General features: G+C 26.8%; 1 protein-coding gene across 1 annotated transcript in view; it reads left to right on the forward strand.

Moving 5' to 3' along the window:
- LOC107065922 (uncharacterized) overlaps positions 1-23,388 on the forward strand; it is a 203,313-nt gene that overhangs the window by 174,713 nt on the left and 5,212 nt on the right. The window contains 2 exon segments of the mRNA XM_015320041.2: positions 21,683-21,978; positions 22,847-23,117. Coding sequence (XP_015175527.2) covers positions 21,683-21,978; positions 22,847-23,117 — 567 coding nt within the window.

Below are 23,388 nucleotides of genomic sequence, written 5' to 3' on the forward strand. Positions count from 1 at the left end.
ATAAAATAAGGGGAGCGGAACTTTGAATTTCCATCTCTTTCTCTCTCTCTTTCTTTCTCTTATTATTTTTGTTGTTAAAAGAGTATAAAAATAGAGAAGAGAAGGTGGAGCAGCTCAGCTCCCGGGCGTCGAGGCGCGTCTTTTGCAGTAAACGACCCACACCATGACGTATCATTCTCCTTCTCATACAAGTTGAAAGAAGAAGGAGGATGATAAAGAGTAGAAGGAGGAGTAGGAGAAGGTGGAGGATGAAAGGAGGTGGAGAATATATCTCGAGCAATGTTCGGGTTCGAAAGGCTTGGCTCGAAAAGTTCTTCAACACTCTCTCTCTCTCTCTCTCTCTCTCTCTCATTCTCTCTCATTCTCTCTCATTCTCTCTCATTTGTCTTTTTACTTTCTTTCTATCTTTGTTTCATTTTATTTTCTCTCTCTCTCATTCTCTCTCTGTTACAAGGACTTATGTTACAGCCATGAACAAGTCTTTGTACATGGGTTCCTTCCATCTCACTCACTCACTCACTCTTTCTTTCTTTCTTTCTCACTCTTTCTTTTTCCAATGGGTACCAGAGCCAAGAAAACGTGTGTATATATGAGAGAGAGAGAGAGAGAGAGAGGGAAAGAGAGTTTGTTCGCCAACGTGCCAATATTCATAAACACGTCCGGCAGCAAGCAATATCTTACTCAGTGGCTTCTATATAAGTACGTATGGTGTTTCGAAAAGGAGGATGGGTGTTCGATAGTTTCGCGTGTGCATTCAACAGAAAGAGAAAGAGAGAAAAAGAGAGAGAGTGAAAGAGAAAGAGAGAAGTGGCTCGTTTGTTTGCTCTCGGTGCGGACGGCACATCGAATTCGGATTACACGCATGCCACCTCCTCCTTCTCCTCCTTTTTCTTCTTCTTCTTCACGAACTTCTACGTCGTCGAACGTTTTATGAGATCCTATGGTGTATACCGGATGAAGACGCCCGCGTATATGTTCGGGAAATAATTTAACAGCTGGCTCCGAGTCTCGCACTATCCTTTCTCTCTCTCTCTCTCTCTCTCTCTCTCTCTTTTAGTCGTTCAAGTTTTGGATTCGATGGTTTGGTTTGGTTTGGGTTGGTTTGAGTTGGTTGATTTCTTGCTTACTTCCTTCCTTCTTTCGTTTCGTTTCATATGTATATTCTTTACTGACGTTTTGTATGGGGGATAATTTGTCAGATGGGCACGTTTACGACAACGATCATGATTACCAATTGACCAATGGTGAAATTTGGTCCACTTTCTTTCTGTTGATTGAAAATGAAAAGAGAGAAAAAGGATATGTGGGAAAAGAATTTATATGAAGAGAATGCATATTAAAGATTATATGTATATACATATCATATCAGTATATGTATACATAATATACTATGTAATTAGTATATAATAGTAGTATATAATAATATATGTAATAGTATGTAATAGTATATAATATATAATAATATATAATATATTATGTAGTTAGTATATTATATATATATATAGTGTATTATATTATATTATAATACATTATATATAATATAATATTATATTATATAATAAAATTATAAAAAATAATATTATATAATTAATAATAATAAAATTAAATAATTAATATTAATATAATATTATATACTATTGCATAGTATATTATATATACATATTTTGTTTATTTTTTTTGTTCAACTTTATACTTATATTTATCATTAATTATTACATTTCACTCTTTATCTCTTCTATATTTATATATACGTGTGTTTATATGCGTGCATACATGTGTACTTTACTACATGCATTTACTACAAACTTGCATTTACTGCACTATTACAAACTTGTTTTATTTTTTATTATTATTACTATTATTATTATTATATTATTTTGTCTATTATTTTATTTTTTTCTCTCTTCTTTATCTTCTTTCTCTCGCACAGTATTCTTTTTTATTTGTATTTTTTTTTTACCTGTTTTTTTCTTCCATTCTCTTTTTCAGCCGTGTTCTGTTTTAACCTGCCGTTCGTGTTTGCTCTCTTTTCGACACCCTTCTCCTCCTGTACTTCTCTTCCTTCCTGCTCATCTTGTTCCTTTTTCCCCAACCCTCTGTTTGCGTTCCTTGTCCTCCTGGTGGGTGCTGCGCGTGGTAGCAAAACCGTAGCGGCTATCAATTTCAATTCGGCGCTCGTGCAGGACCGCTTTGTAATCTTCCTCCCGATGCCGGTGTTGTAACCACCTCCGTTGCGAAAAAACGACTCTAGCACCGCGGTTCCTTTTCTTCTTCTTCTTCTTCTTCTTCTTCTTCTTCTTCCACTTTAAAAGAAAAGGAAAAGAATAAAGTGTAAAGCATTAGGGCATTTAATTTAATATCCAAACGAATTTACCAATCACCCTAACAACTTCTTTCATTTCAACCCCATTGTCTCTTGTTCTTATCATTTATGATCCTAATCATTCGTAATTCCTAACCTAAGCTTAAAAATTAAATGAGACTTATAATTAAATTAATATAAAATTTAATTTCTAATGATAATAATAATAATAATAATAATAATAATAATAATAATAATAATAATAATAATAATAATAATAATATATGTAATTATATAATTCTTATTATTATAATTATTATTATTATTATATAGTTCTTCTAATTATTATTATTAGAACTTCGTCCTATTATCCTAAATTTCTCACTTTAAAAAGTCTTTTATTATTTTTAAAAGCATTCATATTCTTTTTTATATTGACAAATATATCGTAATATAATAATTAAAAAAAATAAATATAAAATAAGTATAAAGCAAGGGTTGATGATGATGGTGGTGGTGGTGAGGGAAAGTATAAAATGCACGTTGCTTGGTATAAAGAATAAGAAAAGAGGAACGGAGTGGGGGGTTGACGCCAACTCGAATGTTTCTCGAGTGGGAAGAGAGAGAAGGGCACTTATATAAAGCGGTACGATGATATATAAGGGATTTGTCTCCGTGGCACCGTCATACGTCATGTCGCAAATATTAACTCTGATACAGGCCATTCATTCACTTAATTACAAACAGCCGTGATTTAAGGGAAGCCGTACAGCAGGGGGTATGAGCAAGCACCGACGAGCATGCTTCGGTAGGTGTCCGAGGTGTGTTAGCCAATACTGTGAACCTTTCTTTACGATCCCTCATTTACACAACAGGACCCTGGGCCACTTCGCCGAACTGATTTCTACCTTTCTTTTTACCTTTTTCTTTTATATTTATGTGTATATATATATAAGTATCTCTTCTTTTAGTTCCTACCATTTAAAGGAAATCTGTTTCTTTTTTCTAATTTGTTGAATTTTTGATCAATGAGAATAACCTGGTGTTTATTTAAAGCTCCAATTGATTTCAAAACTTGAATTGATTTGTCTTTTTATTAGCATTATTATTATTACTATATTTTATTTTATTTATATTTAAATTATATTATTTAAATATATATTATTATTTATTATATTTTTAAAATAAATTATATTATATAATATATTACATATATTATTATTAATATATATTATAATTATATATATTATATAATATATATTATACTATTATATTATTATATTTTGTTATATATTATATTTAATATATATATATATATCTTGATTAAATTCACTTTGTTTATTTGTTTCTTTTTATTTTGTTATTTTTAGTAATATTGCAAATTTTGATAATCCAACACCAATTAAAAGTAAAATTGAATTAAACAGTCAAAGAAAAAAAAACATTTTAATCTTTATTTTATATTACAAATGATAGAACGAAATTAAAATTAAAATCAATGAATTTCTTTTTCCAATAACCGATCAAATGTATACGAATCTTATCCTCCCTTAAAAAAAAAAATTAATTCAGATAAATCAATGACAAATAGATAATCTCTTCGAACCGCTTTACGGTATCTAAAATATCTCACCTTTTTCAAAAATTTATCGAACCTGATATATATATATATATAAAAGGAAAATAGACGATTCGTTCGTACGTGAAGACGAAAAGATAGAAACAGATTGACGAGGTAGTCCGTCACGTAAACTCTCTCCTTTCCTTTCCTACCCTTTCCCATGTCTTCTCTTCCCTTTCCTTTCTCTACTCAGCCCTTTTTCGTTTTCCCTACGTTAAAGTAGGATTTAGGCAAATTCTCAAGCGATAAATTCATTTCGAAGCGATCCGCAATCTCAAGATCGAATCAGTTTTTGGGTTTAGAAAAGAAATAAGGAAAGAGAAGAAGAAAAAGGGAAGGAAAGGGGAAGGGTAGGGAAAGGGTCTGGGTATAGAAAACAGGGACTAGTCTACTACTTCTGTATTTTCCCTTTTCTAACTTGACGATACTACAACTAACACGAGTTTCCTATCGTTGTACTTTAAGTTGTACGTGTTAGACAAAGATAGAAAAAGGGAGAGTGAAATTAGAGGGAAAAGAGAGAGGCGTAGGAGGATGAGGAAAAGAAGGAGGAGGTGAAGGAGGAGGAGGAGGACATAGAAGTACGAAAGGAATGTCTATATGAGCGACGAAAATGTTAAGCATGAGCGGTGACGCGTGATTTTGCACATCGGCCAAAGGAAAGATTACCATCGGGCTTGCTTTTTCCTAAAACTATCTTCCTCTCTCTCTCTTTCTTTCTTTCTCTTACTCATACACATACTCACATACTCACATAATGTGAGTACACGCATCAACGCACACAAGTTCGAGTTGTTCGCGGTCGTCCTTTCCCTTCGCTAAAAACCTCCTTTGATGATATTAAGCGTACACACCCGTTTTGTTCTACGTTTCCTAAAAGGGTCCTGGTCTTTCGTCCTCGATCTTTCCTACTTTTGGCCCTTTTTTATATTTTTATTTTATTTTTTATTTTTCTTATTGGGATACGTGAATCTCGAGATCACGCACGAGAGGAAAGAAAAACGATCTGTTTCTCTGTGGTAAGAGAATGACAAAAAAAAATAATAGGGAAATTCTGAAAAGATTTATTCTTTTTTTTGTCTTCTTCTTTCTTTATTTTTCTGTTGCTTCAATTGAGAGTAATATATGTTCTTAATTAAAATTCTTCTTTTTGGTCTTTTTTTTTATTTTTCATATTTTTTATCTATTATTTATTATTATTTATATTAATTTTATTAATATATAATTATTAAATTCTATTATAGATAATTAATAATTATTATATTTATGTACAATAATTATTAAAATATAATTATTAATATATATTTATATTAAATTTATAATTATTTATATATTTTTTATATGCAATAATTTAATAATTTAATTATATATATTAATATTTTATTAATTATTCAATACACTCGTATAAAAATACTAAACCGATGTTAGAATTATTTTGTCGCAACCTTACGTTGGAAACTAAAGAAAAAAAAATAGAAAGAAAAGAGTAGACAAAAATTTGTCGAGAGGGGTGAAATAATTCGACATATATTTTCTGAGTTGAATTATTAAAGAAGTTGCATATTTTCTTGTCGTACATCGTTCTTCGCTAGATTGGCATAACCCAGGTGACACTTTTTTCGTTTTCTTTTCTTAGTCAGCCCTGACTGAAAACATAGAAGGTTGTAGTAGTGGTGGAGGGAAAGAGGGAGTATCTTTGCGAGGTTGTAAAAGCGAATTAGACGAGCTACTACTATATATATCTTTCTTTTTCTCTCATGTTATTACAAAAAGATGTCTCCCGTCGTTTTCCCGACCCTTCATCTACTTGATACCCACTCTCATTCTCATTCTCACTCTCTCTCCCTCTCCCTCTCTTTTTCTCTCTCTCATATTCGCGTAAAAAAAAAAGGGATTCATAGCTTCGTGTGAGACAAGAAATTTGTAGAAGGTTCAGACGAAGGCTCATTTTCTGAAACGATTGTATAGGGATAAGGGTATGAACGATACGTAGTTTTACACAATGTTTCTTTCCAAAAAAAAATAAAAAAGAAAGAAAGAAAAGAAAGATATAAAATATGTAAAAAGTCAAAGATAAGATAATTCAAAGTATCTTTACAATTTTTAGATAAAATAACCAAACATTTATCTTACAATTAAATCGTAAAATAAATTTTCTATATATATAATAATTATATTATAATTATATAAAATATAGAATAGATACATATTAGAATTATATACAATATAAAATAGAATATATATATATATTCAAATCTTAATACAATATAAATAAATATTTTCAAATAAAATAACTAAACATTTATTTTACAATTAAATCTTAATAAATTTTCTTTAATATATTTTTCGTTTTTGTTTATTCTTTAACTTTGTTATAAAATAATTGAAAATAATATTATATATTTGAATTATTATTGATCAAAAGTTATTCGTAAAACGTACTAATATTTCACAAGATAAGATCTTAAAGTAAGAAAGAGAATGATGGAAAGAGAGATAGAGAAAGATAGAGAGAGAAGTGAAGATACTCTGGTATGCATGAAAGGGCTCTTGTCCTTAGGCCCCTTTCACAGGATCCGCACTTACCGAAGCTCGTATGTAGATTGTGGTACATCCCTTCTCTTACCACCCTCCACCCAATCCCATCCCACCCACATATCCTTAACTGCCGAACTTACGCTCTGGGATCTCTAACCCGCAAACAACCATCTCTCTCTCTCTCTCTCTCTCTCTCTCTCTCTCTCTCTCTTTGTAACTGCCTATCTTTGTCTATCTCTCTCACTCTCGTTTGACTCCTACGCGCACGTCTATTTAGGTACGAAAACCTTCTCTTGTGTTCAACCATCTTCCTCCTTTCTTCCCATTCCTCACCCTTACGAAAATTAGTTCAGGCTACTCTAAAGGAGGTAATAACGCGAACATCTTAAAGCATCTAACATCTTTCGTGTTTGATAAAAATTCACGAGAAGATAAAAATGAAAGAAATGAGAGAGATGATTTTATTTGGTTTTATATTATTATTTATAAAAAAAATGTTAAAGAAATGAATATAGAAATACATTTATTTGAAATATTATAAACAATGATCTTTCAAATAGATGAATTAAAATAATATTATGTTGTAAAATATGATTAATTGATTATTATTGAAGTATATAAAAATGATGATGATGATGATGATGATGATAAAACAAACATTGATAATAAAACAAACGTTGATGATAATAATAATTGGTTGGTAAAGTGAAACTAAGTATCACTCACACTCTCTCACTCTCTCTCTCAACGATGTTCCTAATTGTTAAGAATGCTTCGTTAGGCTCTCGTTATTGTGCGGCTTAAATTATTAATAAAACGATCGTTACGGTAGTCGAGTTAGAAAAGGGGGAGCACTGACTATAATCCACCTGACGTAAACGATAAATGTTCCACGATAAACAGTAAAGATGTGTCGAGTGGTCCTAAAAAAAAAAATAAAAAAGAAACAGAATATTCAAACATTTTCTCAAAGTTCCTATTTCAAATAAACTAAACCAATTGTTTTGCATAAATCAATTTTTAAATTATAAAATTGTTTAATTATCGAGGTGTTATTTTCTAAAAATAAAAAAAAAATGAACAAAATAAATTCTACATTTTATATATAAAATAAATAAAAAAATATATTAAAAATTGTAATCATACGATTTTTATATAAAGTAGGTATAGATAATTAATTAAATAAATAATAATAATAAAAATAATAATATTGTGTAGTTATTATTCCCTTATTTTACGAGTTTGAGGGTTCCGTTCCCTTTTACAAATATTTAATATTATACATCTCCCTATTTCTACGCATTAATACACAAATTACAACTAAATTATACAAGGAAAAGGTAATTTGAATATACTTTATATATACCCTAATATAATTACTCTAACTAAGCTAACTACAATGTAACACTAATTAATTAATTAAACATATATATAGTAATAATAAAATTAATGAAGTAAATAAAAATTAAAAAAAGAAATTGAAACGTATGAGTTTAATAATAAAAGTATGCATAAATAAATAAAAACTAATTATATTATATATATAAAGAATTAACTCTTAATTATATATAAATAAAAATTATACGAGTTCTCGATAATAAAATGTACATAAAAATTTAAAAAAAAATTTAATAAAAACCTACATAATATAATTCGAAGAAAATCATAAAAAACGTCAAATGCAATTATTATAAATATATAACTTTATTTATTTTCTCGAACAACTTATCTTTCGATCTTTCTCAACTAAAAGTAATATACGGAAAGTTTCGTACGAATTTTAACGAGTTTCCTCAACTGAAGCTTCAAATAGCACGTTTTAATGCACGTACTTTGAATTATACAAGGATGTTTATTAAAAAAAAAAAAAAAAAAATAATAAAAAAGATACAATGCAAAAAGTAAAACAAACTAAAGTACATATGCAATAAAAAAAGGAAAAGAAAAAAAAACAGAAATGATTTTTTACGAGTTCAATAATTAAGATACACTAATAAAAATATAAAAAAAAAAAGAAAGAAAAATAAAACTTAATAGATAATTGAGTAAAGTTTGAAATGTGGAAAATAGGTTATATTATTAATATAATATTTATTTTATATTATAATATAATAAAATTTTAATATAATATAATATAAATATATAATACAATTTTAGATTGTAATATAAAATTATAATATAAATTATATTAGATACGAAAAAAATTAAGTATTTAAAATAAACCAGAATTGAAAAATAATATTATTAAACATTTTCAATCTTCTTACAAATATTTTCAGATGGTTCAAAAAGTAGAAAGATACAAATGTTCGTTTTCAAACTTAATGAGTTTAAACAACAACCATATTGACGCAAATTTTCTAGTGTGTGGTGAGTTAGTCAGTAGGTAATATCATTTTTCGTTTTATTTTGGTTTTATTATCATCATTGATTCCGAAGGTAAAGAAAAAACCAGTCTTTAAAGATGTCAGAACGAATCATTCGCCGAGTTTGATAATCGCCGTTCGTTCAAATTACCAGTCCCGTCATGATCATCAACATATTATATAGTTGGTTGTTCATTGGTTGTTAAAAAAGATCTCTTTTAACGCGTACTTACTTAAAAACTTTCATCACGATTAAATCCGAGTATAGTTTTTGTGTTACAGGGACGAAACTAGTAATATTCGGACCCTCATGAATAAAACAATTTCAAATAAATAATTTTATAATATATTGTTTATAAAAAATATTAATATTGGATATTTGATGTTTCAAAACGTAAATTTTATTTTGTTTTTTTTTAGATGAGAATTTAGAAAAATTCAATAAACCCATAAAGTATATATATTTTTGTAATGTGTTGCTCACAGTATACTTTTAATTCACTTAAAATTAAAAAGGAAATAGTTAAATTAAATTTAATCTACTTGAAAATTCGACCACAAATAATTTTAATAAAATTATAAAAAAATAACAAATGCAAGAATTGTGAGTCCCCATATGTGTATATATTTTGTGTGTGTGTTGATCAGTATACTTTTAATTCACTTTAAATGAAAAGAGAATAAATTAAAGTTAATTTTTATTTACTTGAAAAATTTACCAAAAAATTTTGGGCCCCTGTATCTGGTGCATCGTGACAGGTATTTTACAGTATTAAAATTCCGTCCCTGTGATATCGTGACAAGGTGAAATCGTAGAGATTCGATTATCGTAAATCCACGTCGATACGACTGGCAAAGATATCGAGATGATGCAGGGACTACTTCTTGAGTGAACTGATAGGGATTCTGAATGAATTAATAAAAAAGAGTGAGAGAGAGAAAGATTCATAATAATCATCGGTAAATTAAGCCAATATTGTTCTTGCTACCAAAACGAAACTGGTTAAAATACCGATATCGACTAAGAAATAAAATAAAAAATAAAATAAAAAGAAGAAAAAAGATTTTATCATCCTCTAACAAGCTTTCATCTTTCTCTCTCTCTCTCTTCCTTTTTATAGTTCCACTACATTTATTATAATAATAAAACAAAAACAAAAAATATCTCTCAAAAGATTAAACGATGGGAAACTAAAAATTATGATCCAAGAGAATATTTTCAATACTTTACATAAACCCTGTATATATACATATAAATATAAATTAAATAGGGTGATACATATATATATGTAAGGTATATTAAAGTATCAAAAATAGGGATTATATATAATATATAATATATAAATTATATTTTATTAATATAAATAATTATATTAATAAATAATTATAAATATATTTTATTAATATAAAAAATAATAATTTATAATTATATTTTATTTAATTTTATATATTATATATTTATATATATATGTAAATATTTTTATTTATATAATATAATAATTTGAAGGGGGGGGGTATTCCTTTAACGATCTTCGAATGTGCGAAAAAGAAAAATTATTTTTAAAAAGCAGAAAAAAAAATTTATAAATGATTAAATACCGATCGTTTTTCTTTCAACCTTTAAAATCTTTTTTTTAATTTTATTTTTTCTAAATAAAAATCACTCTTAACAAGTTTCAATTAAAATATCGTCAAAGAAACGAGAAGTGGCGAGGGTAGAAGGGGTTTGTCTCGTCAACGGGAAATGATATTTCGAAATACCGTAAGAGAAGAGAGAGGAAAAAGATGAGGATAAGGACCAAGAGTAAAAGGAGGAGGAAGAGGACTAGTAGTAATCGCGATAATGCGAGAACCGCGAAAGGGCCAAAGAGGTTAAGGGCTATTTAATTAGCACTAAACGTTGGGATTTACATTGGAAGTAGCTACACCACGAAGTAAACGATTATGATCCGACGTAAAATTCCATGGATGTGTACCGATCTTTGAAATGACTTTTCATCCTACTTCTTACCCCTTACTCCTTCTCCTTAACCCCCTTCTTTTTCTTATTTTTTACCTATAAAATGGGAAAGAAAAATACTCGTAGCTTTTAATTGATTTTTAACATACGACTGAATTTCAATATTACACATGCCAAGAAATTTAACGAGTCTTATAAATAGATAAATAAATAAGTAAATAATTAATTGAATAAATAACTTGGTTTGTTAATTAAGAAAAAAGTATTACTCGTTGAATTTTTTTCTATTTTGATTTTTGGTTAATCTTTATTTACTTTTTCTTATTATTATTATTATTATTCTTTTTGTGTTTTATTTTATTTTATTTTATTTTGTAATTTAATTATTTTATAATTATAATTATTTTTCTATTTTCTATTTTATTACATTTTATTTTATTTTGTAATTCAATTATTTTATAATTATTGTTATTTTTTTTTGTTTTCTATTTTATTATATTTTATTTAATTTTATAATTGAAGATATAATTCTATCGATTATTGGAATTTCGTCATGTCAATGAATGTCATCATAGAAATCAAAAATTAGTCGTCGTCTACGATTCGTGACAACAGACAATGACAATGACAACGTCTACTACTACTACTACTACTACTACGACGTTGTTGTTGTTGTTGTAGTTATTGTTTGACAGAACGAACGAATGCAATTGTGAATTATTTCTTAAGAGAACGAACGAGAACGAACGAATGAACGAATTAACAAACGAATGATTTCAACGTCGAGCATTAACGAAGAGAGACGCGTTCATTTCAGACGACATTTTGCCAAAGTTAGATATGTGTATGTGTATATATACAATACATGGAAAATTCGCTGGAAATAATCATCGTCATCGATCTAATCGTATACGAGAATCCTAATCGATGACTCGTGTTACCTATCCTCGACGAATGTCGAATTAGAACGATATGCCAATTAAACGTTTACATTATTTAACACTTTGTCTACACGTCTTTCCAAATTATCCTCTTACAAATAAATTAAAAAAAAAAAAAAAACTAAATCTTCTACAACACGATAGAAATAAATTTATAAATTTATAAAAAAAAATCCTGTTTTCATAATTTTCTCATTCGTGCCATTATTTTATAGTAATTTCATGTTTAAATATATTAAATGTATTAACATATTTGATTGCTATGAATGCAAATAAGTATTTGTCAATATTAATAATAAATAATTTAAGGTTGATTAATATTTTGAGTTTTGACATATAAAAATTATATTATAAAAAATAAAACAAATTGTAATTATTAAATATAATTTATTACATTACTAGATTTGATTAATTATTTTAATAAATGGGGAGCAGTAGTATTATTATAATAAACGATATAAATTTACTATATAAATTACTATTAGTATACTATATATATATATATTAGGGGTGCTCCGGCCACGCATTGCTGTGGCTTTTTTGACGTAAAAACTTCTATTTTATTGCACGCTTTTTTTTCAACTTAGCACATAGCATAATTTTTATTGCGATTTTTTTTTACTATTAATATATATATATATACTCCCGTATTTATATGAAAATATCTAAACTTTCCCATAGTTAAAATCAAATTTGTCGATATATTTACTTGTTGTAGTAAGATATTAATTAATAAGGAAAAATACTTTTGAAAAGCACGGAGAATTGATTAATATTTTAATATTCTCAGGCATTATATGAGTAACTTCTTTAAACACTTATTAGATCTTAATGTAATATTTCAATTAGTACACGATTACAAACTGAAATTGAATAACTTTGATTATCGACTCGAATATTCTCTATAACTCGAATATCGTCTTACTTCAACCTATAAACTTTACGATTTACAAACTGGAATCGAATAACTTCGATTATCGACTCGAATATTCTCTATAACTCGAATATCGACTAACTTCAACCTATAAACTTTTCACATAACAATTTATAAATGAAAAATTAATTAAATAAACAACCTAAATTGGACCGAATTGTAACGCAAAACCATTATCGAATCCACCTTAAGACACATACAAAATTTCATTAAAATTGGTCCAGCCGTTTAGGAGGAGATCAATTACATAAACGTGCACAGAAGAAATATATGTATAAAGATATAATATAATTATATTAATAAACTGGAAATAGTAGTATTACAATATTAAATTTATATAAATTTACTATATAAATTACTATAATAAAATATAAATTTACTGTATAAATTGCTATAATAAACTATTCAGTTTCTACAAAAAAAAAAAACACTTTAAATAAAAGTACACAGCACTCAAAGGGTTAATCACCATATCATACAATGTCAATAAAAGTATAGTGTTTTACAAAAATAATCACAAATGTTCCTATACACGTGTTGTAGAAGGGTTACCTTGTACTTCTAATAAAAAAATAAAAAAATAAATAAATATTGAAAAATGAAAGATAAAAAAAACCATGAGATTTACACACATTTAAATCTAAAATTTAAAAAGATCAAAAACAGAGAAAGATAGATAGGAAGAATAAAAATGTTTGATGCCAATGAAAAGATTGAAATAAATAAATAAAGAAAGAAAGAAAGTATAAAAAGAGTGAAATGGTTATTCGTGATAAATCTAGGAATCAGCCAGCCCATAACCCACACCATAGTGACGACAACAGTTGCGGTTAAATGCCTCAACGTCCGTTGGCTGTAACCGTGTGCCGTCAACCTTTCCACCCTTCTTCCCTTCTCTCAATCTCTCTCTCACTCATTTCGTCTGGCTTTTCGTCTTTCTCTACTAGCACACAATTTCAAGAAGACACATACACACACACACACACATACATCAAACAGCAAACCACCCTCGAACGAGTACAGAAATTCAACGTCTCTCTAACTCTTTCCTCCATTCGTTTCAACCAACACACATACATGAGAGAAACATACCCGAAAACCATTGGCATTGGGAATGAGTGAGTGAGTGAGAGAAAGGGAAAGGGTGGAAGGTCCTCTCCAAGAGCCACGGACCAACCGCTCGTGGTGTGGAAGGCACTTATTTAATTAAAACCGGATTATACGTGGGTAGGTAGGTTGGTTGGTTGGTAGGTAGGTGTAGGGTGCCGCCATTACGAGCATCATACGATCCTAACCACCGTACTTTCAGCATCGATACGTACTAATTATGCCGCCTCTACTAATTGCTCTAGTACAGATGATTATGGTCTTTCACGTTCATATCGTTTCGGTGTTGATTTTCAAAGAAAAAATATTACAAAAAAAACACTCACATATTTTTTTTGGTTCTTATTATTAAATTATCGTATTTTACATAGGTAATATATTTTTTGTATTTTGTTGGTATCATTATCGTTAATATCTTTGTATAGTAGTTAATTAATTAGGCTTTTATCTAATGTGGAAATTATTAATTACATTTTTTATTTTTGAACATGAAGAATTTGTTCTTTTTTTTTTTTATTATTGAATAGTCATAACTTACGTAAGTACTATATATATTCTTTTTTATATAGGTATTATTTAATTTAACTTAGGTATTAATTAAATTAACTTATTAAATATTAAACTAATAAGTGGAATATTAAATTAATATATTATTGATATTTATAATAATATAAATATATATTTTGGTAATATATTTATATAATGTAATTATCTATAATAAATTAATTTAATATTATTATTAATATATTATAAATTAATATATATTATTAAAAATATTTTTAATATTGCTAATATCGTAGTATAGTTTAGTTAAAATATAAAGTTTATTATTTTATTAAAAAATAAAGTTTATTAATTATACTTCTATCTAATGTGGAAATTATTAATTACATTTTTTATTTTTGTTTATGAAGAATTTATTAATATTATTTAAGTAACGTCAACGAAATTACACGTATTTATTTTATATAATTATTATATACTATTTAATATTTTTTATTTTTTTTTATTTTTAAATATCGAATAAAGTTTTATTTTTAATTTTTTTTATTTTTCATAAATATATCTTTTGTAAATATATTTTTTTTCTTCCATAAATATTTTCAGTGTCTTACTGCGTGTCGTCCAAAATGGGATGAATTTATTTAAAGGGTTAACTACGAACTGTAATAAATAAAATAGAAATCAACCAAAAAAATATGCCCATATACAAGATACTCTTTTAAATAAGACAAGAACTGGAAAATTAAATTATTCCTTAAAACGATAAAAAATATCGTGCACGTTTTAACGATCATTCTGACGCGATAATTTTCACTCGTTTAACATTTTATATAATAAAGGAAGTTAAACCGTACCTAGTTTAATCAAATGAATATAACATGAACGGGAATTGTATGGGGTTTTCTTTTTCTCTCTTTAAGAATCAGGAAACAAAGAAAAAAAAACCGAATACAAAATGTACTCGCAAAAGAAAAAGTAATAAAACATACTCATAAGTATAAAATAATAAATTGAAACATTAACGCAAACCATAACAATAATAATAAAAATATGGAAGTGAATTTTTCGAACAATTCCAAAGATAAAAATGGTCTTTCATTTTTTCTTTTATTATTTTAAATTGACGAGAATCGAGTTAGAAATCAAGATTCACCCCTTTTTTCGTACACCAACCCCATCCACACACATATACGCTCATACACACATACATATGCACATAGAACCAGTTAGAAAATATCTTGTTCTCTTTTCTCTTTGTATTTGTAAGTCCGTTGTCCTTCCTCCCTTTTTCCCTGGCCCTTTAGAGTTAGCGTGCGCGTTGATGTTCTCTATTAAATCAAAGAGGCATTCAGATGGCGACCGATGCGCCAGGAATCCAAATCGTGGGCCATAAACCCGGAAAGGCGGAGCTCGAATTGCACCCAAATGTCTCTCGTTCGCCATTCTACCAAGCGATGACTACGACGATGTCGACGACGTTAAAACTCCTCCTCCTCCTTCACCTTCCCCTCATCCTCTTAACTTCAACTTTATTCTTTAGATGTATCTATCTATGTATGTATGTATATACGTATGTATGCATATATTGGTTTCTATCAAAGAATATATAAAAATTATATATTTAAAGTTTCGATTGAATTATTTTATACAAAATTTGAATATAATCTTACATGTATTTTTGTTGGTTTATATACATGTGTATTTGATAAAATTAATATTTAAAATGTTTAGAATAATTAATAATAATTGTTTGAGAGATGCAATATTTGAGAATACTTATATGTTTAATTCTTTTTCTTTTTTAATTAATAAAAATATAGATTTAATTAAGGTTTATTAATAAAATTAATATTTTAAATATTTTCTATATTATTTAATAATAATTTTTCTATGCAATATTTGAAAATATTAATATTTTTACTTAATTTTTTTTTTTTTTTTGGTAATATGATACAAGATTGGACTAAAATCTTACGGGGTTTTTTTTTGTTTCTATATATATTTATTTACATATGTATTTGATAAAATTAATTTTAATTTTTAAATATTATTTAAAATTATTAAATTATATTATTAAATTATTAAATTATAAATAATTATTTAAATTATAAAATAAAATTAATATTAATTATATAAATGACTTAATAATAGTTGTTCGAGAGATGCAATATTTGAAAATACATATAATGTATTTTTACTTCTTTTCTTTTTTTTTGTTTGGTAATAAAAGTATAGATTAAATTTAGATTTATTAATAAAATAAAATATTAAACATTTTATAAATTATTTAAAAATAATCACACATTTGATAATACCTTCACACATTATATTTACGAAATTACAAAGAAAAAAAGAAACAGAAGATTAAAATTTTGATACGATCCAAAAATAAATTAAATCTAATAACAATTAAAACCTAACTAATATAATCAAGTGTCTGATTATTTTTTTTTTTTAATATTTGTATTTTAATTAAAAAATTTGTTAGAGTATTTATTTAGAATTGTTTCGATATAGAAGACAATAAAATTGAATTACTTCATTTTTTTTTTATTAATCAAATTTCTAGTACGTACTTTAATTATATGTGAAAAAAAAAACATAATTTTTACGAAGTACCCATTTTCAACAACTTACAGAAGTACTATTAATGAAAATTAAGATATATAGGTCGAACAAAAAAAAAATTTTTATTCGTTGTTTTATCTGTCGGACCGGAACGAGTCATACGTTCTCGATGAAGCCATCATCATCGTTGCAACCTTCTTATCTACCCTTCTTTATCGTAATTTTTCACGAAGCGTGACCGGAAACTTGTTGGTTATGCGACGCTTAATCTCTTTCAAAAAGAAATAAGAACAAAAAAAAAGAGAGAAAGAGAGAGAAAGAGAGAGATACTTTAAATATACAATAAATTGATTCCGTCAATTGATTTATAAAAAAATTCATTTCCTTAAAAAAACAAATAAAAATAAAAAAGATAAAACGAGAAAGTTGGAGAAAACTGAAAAGATAAGGTTGATTCTTTCTCTCTCTCTCTCTCTCTCTCTCTCTCTCTCACCCTCTCTATTTCTCTCTTTTAATATCAAAGATAGTAGTAGTAATAATATCACGAAAAGGTTCCTTTTTTTTTAATATGTATTTCGTTCATTTCGGTTGGTGGTGATGATAATGATGGGGTAATAGAAGTGTTCCCTACAGCCCTCTTTTTAATTAAAGATACGCTTTCTACAGCTCTATCTTTTCTCTGTCGCAAAAACAGAGTTTTAACAACACACTTGTCTTTTTCTATTTATCTTTCAAAAGTGTTAAGTTTAAATGATAACGCGGTTATGTTCACGGCACATTGAAAGATAAGACGTGAAAGAAAAAAAAGAAGAAATAAAAGAGAAACTTTTTTAGAGTTTGCATGAAACTGAGAGAAAAGGAAGGGAAGAAAAAAAGGGGGTGATTCTTCTTCGGCAGGTGAAGGAAGTAAAAGAAAGAAGAAAAAATGAAGGAAGAAGAAGAAGAAGAAGAAAAAGAAGAAGAAGTGAAAAAAAAAGAGAAAAAAGAAATGGGTGCGGCTTAGCCACCTGCTACTCTAGCAACCATCTTTTGGCTCCTTATTTTCAACCCCTTAAAAAGAAGATGACCCTCTTCTTCTTCCGTTAATTATGTCGACCCCGTTGAAAGAGATAAAAAAGATAGAATAAAAAGAGAGAAAAATTGTCTTTTCTTCGTTTGATAACAGTAGGTGATAACCGTTGGTTGGTTGGTTGGTGGGTTGATTGGTTGGTTGATAATCTCGTGATAATGTACGAGTATTATTTTCTACTTAACTTTTATATGTAGTGTATTTCAAATGTATTATTATATTATCTTTTACAATCTAATAAATAAATTTGTTTGATTTTTTGTTTGTTTGTTATATTAGGTCATTAAATATGAAATGTCTGATTTCGAGATAAAAATAATCCGAGTAATCAGACATTTCATAGTTAATAATCTAATATAATATATTGTTTTAAAATAAATTATTATATAATGAGAGAATATTAATATATTTAAAAAGTTAATATTATTTTCTTTTCATTATGAAGAAAAGTTGAATATTAAATTTATTTATTAAATATTAAATTAATAATTGGAATATTAAATTAATTAATATATATAAATTACGTGTCACGTTGTTTGTCCGCAATGGACTCCTAAACTACTAAACCGATTTTAATAAAATTTTGCACACTGTGTGCAGTTTTATCCAACTTGAAAGATAGGATAGGTTATATCTCAATTTATAATCGCAATATTATTTTATTGCGAATTATTTGTTTATTAATAAAGAGTCATGGTTATCTCTGTTAGTTCGATAAGATTCTAACATATGACGGTATAAGGTAATTCGTTGACTTAAAGACGTGTGTATCGGACTGATTGTGAGCCACAGTAACACGTGGCGGGGCACCCCTAGTACATTATAGATTTTTATAATAATATAAATACATATTTTGGTAATATATTTATATAATGTAATTATCTACAATAAATAAACTTAATATTCCTCTTCTTATATAAATATATATTGTTAATATAAATAAATATAAATACATAATGTAATTATATTTATTTTTTTTAAATTTTATATATTTAATATATTTTTTAAATATATAATATAATTATTTATAAATATATTTTAGTAATATATTTGTATAATGTAATTATATTATAGATAAACTACGAAAATATATTATATATATTTTATATAATTATATAATTTCATATATAATATATAATTCAATTTAATATAAAATTTAATTATATATAATATATAATATAAAATAATTTATATAAATAAATAATTAATATTATATATATATGAAGTCTTGATAAGTTTACTAATATATAAAATTTAGTATACTTTAAAGTATTAATAAACACACACTAGTAATTCAAATATCCATACGAAAAATGAAATGAATTTTTGGTTACAATTCCAATATTTATTTCAAAAATATCAATTTAATATTTTTATAATATACTACAGATAACTATAAAAGCAAAAAGGAAAAAAAAAGTATGCCTAAGTGTCTGAGAATAAATGAAACGATAAAAAACATAAATATAAACAGTGAGAAAGAAAAGAAAATCTAATCGTAAGAAAAAGATCGTTTTGTAAAAGTACGGGACAGGGGGGTGGGAAGTCATACTATTTTCCTCATGATTATTTCCTATCGAACTCCATACGAGAGTGCAATGGGGGATGAAGATAGAAGTGGGGGGGGGTTAGATGATACTAAAGTGAAGAGGAGGGTGGTTCCAGTGTCTCATTCAATAAAGGAAAAGAAGAAAGGAATATCGAGTACGAAAGGCACGTACATAAATTTGCCCGGTGTATCTAATTGAATGGGGAAACGAAAAAAAAGAAAAAGAAAAGAAAATGAAAAAGAAGGAAGGATAGAAATACCTAAACGAATACCATACTGACATCATTTAAATAAACGTCCTGACGTAGAAAGAGATAAGATTAAAATTGGTAAGCTGTCTGTTTGTTAAAAGAAGATGAAAAAAGAAATAAAAAAAAGGGTTCTTTCTGAAAAAAAAATATCGAATTGCAAAGAATTATAAATAAAAAATTAAGAAGTATCATATTGCTACCCAGTGTGTGTGTTATCACTGTGTTATGGTGGAAACAATGAAAAGTATGCTTACGCAAGTGAATCTGTTTATTTCTACTACTATGGGAAGAAGGGGGTGAGTTCCTTTTCCACCCTTTTCTCTTCTTCCCATCGTTATCTCAACTCACTTCTCAATTCTGACGAATTTTTACTCAAGCCGAATGTTATCCGTCTACTAAACGACCGAAACTAACTTTTTTTTTCTTCTATGGTTGTTCTCTGACGTTGTAGTAGTCGAAGGTCGAGTTATTAAAACAAGCAACAGAGGATCTTCAAGATTTGGATGTTTAGGTTTTGGATCAAAGTCCAATGTGTATATTAGGTGTATATGTATTTATGTAAAAATGTCTTTTACACTTACTCATAAATCATACGTGTAATATTAATTTAACCAGAGTTAACTTTGTTGCGCTTCGTTTTGAAAGTGCGCACTGCTGTGTGTCGTGAAAATCGGCCGATGACAAGTCGAAGTTAAAATTGCTCATTTTTAGTATAAAATTAACTAAAAATAAAAATAAAAATAAAAATAAAAAATAGTAATTTACAAATCTTTGTAATTTGTTTATTTAATAATATTATTATATTTATTTAATATTATTATTATATATTATTATATTATATATTTGTAAATACTTATATACTTTGTATAATTTATTCATTTAATTAATTTATATAATATAATTTATTTATTTATTTATTTATTTATTTAATTTGTATTACTATGTAATTATAAATAATATGTTTTGTTTTTTCACAAAAATTACAATTTAAATAGCAAATGGTTACTACATTTAACACATGACGAGTATACTTGTCAAATTCAATTAACTGGTTAATTAATATCTGTAACGTTATATTTATAATTTTTTGTAAAATTTAAAACTAGAAAAATCAATTGTTCTCTTCTTTTTACTTTTTTTTTTGTACATTCAATTTTATTTTTAACTCCTATCGAAAGTCAAACGTTTCAAAGAAATATTTTTAGATATCTCAAATTTTCTTTCTTCTACAAAATTCCCCAACCAGAGAGAAGAAGAAAGATCTATTTTTTTTTCTTTTCTTTTCTTTTTCGTCGACTTCACTTTTCCTACCAAAAATTCCATACGGATCGTCGTCAAATAAACGAGAACAAACAAACGAAATTGCGCGCGAGCACACACACACACACACACACACATGTGTGTACGTGCGCTCCACTTCGCTTGATCTCTCGCATCTGCTGACTATTATTTTTCTTTTTTTTTTTTAAATAAATATACTCGTAGACTTGAAAAAAAAAAAATAAAACGAAAAGAAAAAAAAATCAGCATACATACATATATACGTGTAAGTATATTTAACGCGTTGAGAAAATTACGATACAATTTAGAAATAATTTTTTGCCACTACGAATAGAAAAATTTAAATAAAAATTAAAAAAAAAATAAATAAAAAGATGAAAAGATAAAAAAATAAAACAGAAAAATAGAAATAAAATTAAATTAAATTAAAAATTAAAAAAAAATATATAAAAATATAGAAAGATACAAATATAGAATAGAAAAATAATAAAAAATAAAAAAAAGATAAAAAAATACCAAATGCAACATTTTCAAAACAATCATCTTCATCTTATTCTTCATCTTCTTCTTCTTATTCTTATTCTTCTACTACTTCCCGAATGTTTCATTTTGCTTGACGATATTTTTCTTTTTTGTTTTATGTTTCATAAAAAAACCAAAAACAACAACAACAACAACGATAAAAAAAAAGGTAAAAAGAAATTCCCATCGGATCCATCGTGTTGTCCTGTATGTGGGGTAACGGTTAGACCGCAGGAACTCGAGCAACATTTTGCTCAGGAACTCGATCGACTTTATAAAATCTCGTCAGCTTCGTCAAGACCACGACCACCCAGGTCTACATTGCCGCCAGTTCATCCGCAAGATCATCCACATGGGCCAATGTTACATGCACCGTCGGCCGCTGATGGTCCACCACATGGAACACCTCATCAAACTCCTCAGGGTAGATGGGAGACCTATAAAAGAATCAAGGCGAATAGACAGGTATTTTTTTATTATTTATTTCTTTTTTTCTTGTTCTTATTTTTTTATAACATCACTTTTTATTTATCATTCACTTTGAACAATAAAAGCATCTCAATTAACAAATATATTTTAATTTATTTTCTTTTTTATTTAGATTGGAAATTTTGGCATAGTTAAGAATTGAATTATTTTTTTGTATCTTGTTTTTAATTTTTTTATTTTTACAACATCACTTTTTATTTATCATTCACTTTGAACAATAAAATTATTTTAATTAATAAGTATATTTTAATTTATTTTTCTTATTATTTAGCTACGAATTTTTGGCATAGTTAAAAATTGAATTGTGTAGCATCTTGGTTTGTTTTTTATTTGTTTTTTGTTTTTATAAATATATTATCACTTTCTATTTATTACACGTTTCAAACAAATAAATATTATATCTTAATTAACAAATAAATTATTACATAATTTATTTTCTTTTATTTAGCTAGGTATTTTTGGCATAATTAAGAATTCAATTTTGTAGCATTTTGGTTTGTTTTTTAATAAGCATAAGAAAATATTTTTGTGATTTTATTTAATAATATTATTTAATTTACTTATTATTATTTAATATAATTATTACATCAACACAAAACGCTCACCTATTTACTATTTGTATATCAATATTCTTTTTATTAATAATTATCTTAATCCTCAATCTATTTTTCTGTTTTATTTTTTTGATAAATCATTAAATGCAGTATAAATTGTCTTAATTTTTGTAAGAATAAAATTTGAATGAAATTAAAAATTGCATATACCTATATATTTAGAAAGTTTTATATAATGAGTGATTAGTATTATTAATTGATTTATTTGTTTTCTTATTATTATTTTCTAGGCAAGGATTCGTGTTAAGAATAGAAAAAGAAAAGCGGACGAACCAACGTGTCCGGTTTGTAGCGAAAGATTGTCCGGTACTCCGGAAGAATTGAATCAACATGTAGAACGTTGTCTAAACAAGCATAATAACGGTAATCCAGCAGGTCAACACTCGAATCTTGATGAAGAAGAAGTGGACGTCGAGGGTGACGCCGAAACCTTTGAAGAATACGAATGGGCAGGTCAAAGAAGAGTTAGAGCAACCTCAATGCTTGTTGGCGGATTTTCTGGTAAATTTCATCATATATTATTTAATATTTATCTACAATTTTTTATAAATAATTTACTCGTCAATGCATTTTTAATATCAATCGTAAATTATTAGTTTTTTTTATTAGACTTTTGTTTATTCAAATTATTCGATGTTTTTTTTTTAAATGTATCAACGTGTACCATTAATTAATTACAACTGATTTTTATAATCTAAAACAAAATTTATAACTCCAATACAATCTTACTAATTAGTTTATTTTAAAAATAAAAAAATATTAAATAAGAAAT

The sequence above is a fragment of the Polistes dominula genome, unplaced genomic scaffold (assembly GCF_049000335.1).
Source record: "Polistes dominula isolate Pdom_NZ unplaced genomic scaffold, Pdom_raw_medaka contig_77, whole genome shotgun sequence".
NCBI classification, from domain to species: domain Eukaryota; kingdom Metazoa; phylum Arthropoda; class Insecta; order Hymenoptera; family Vespidae; genus Polistes; species Polistes dominula.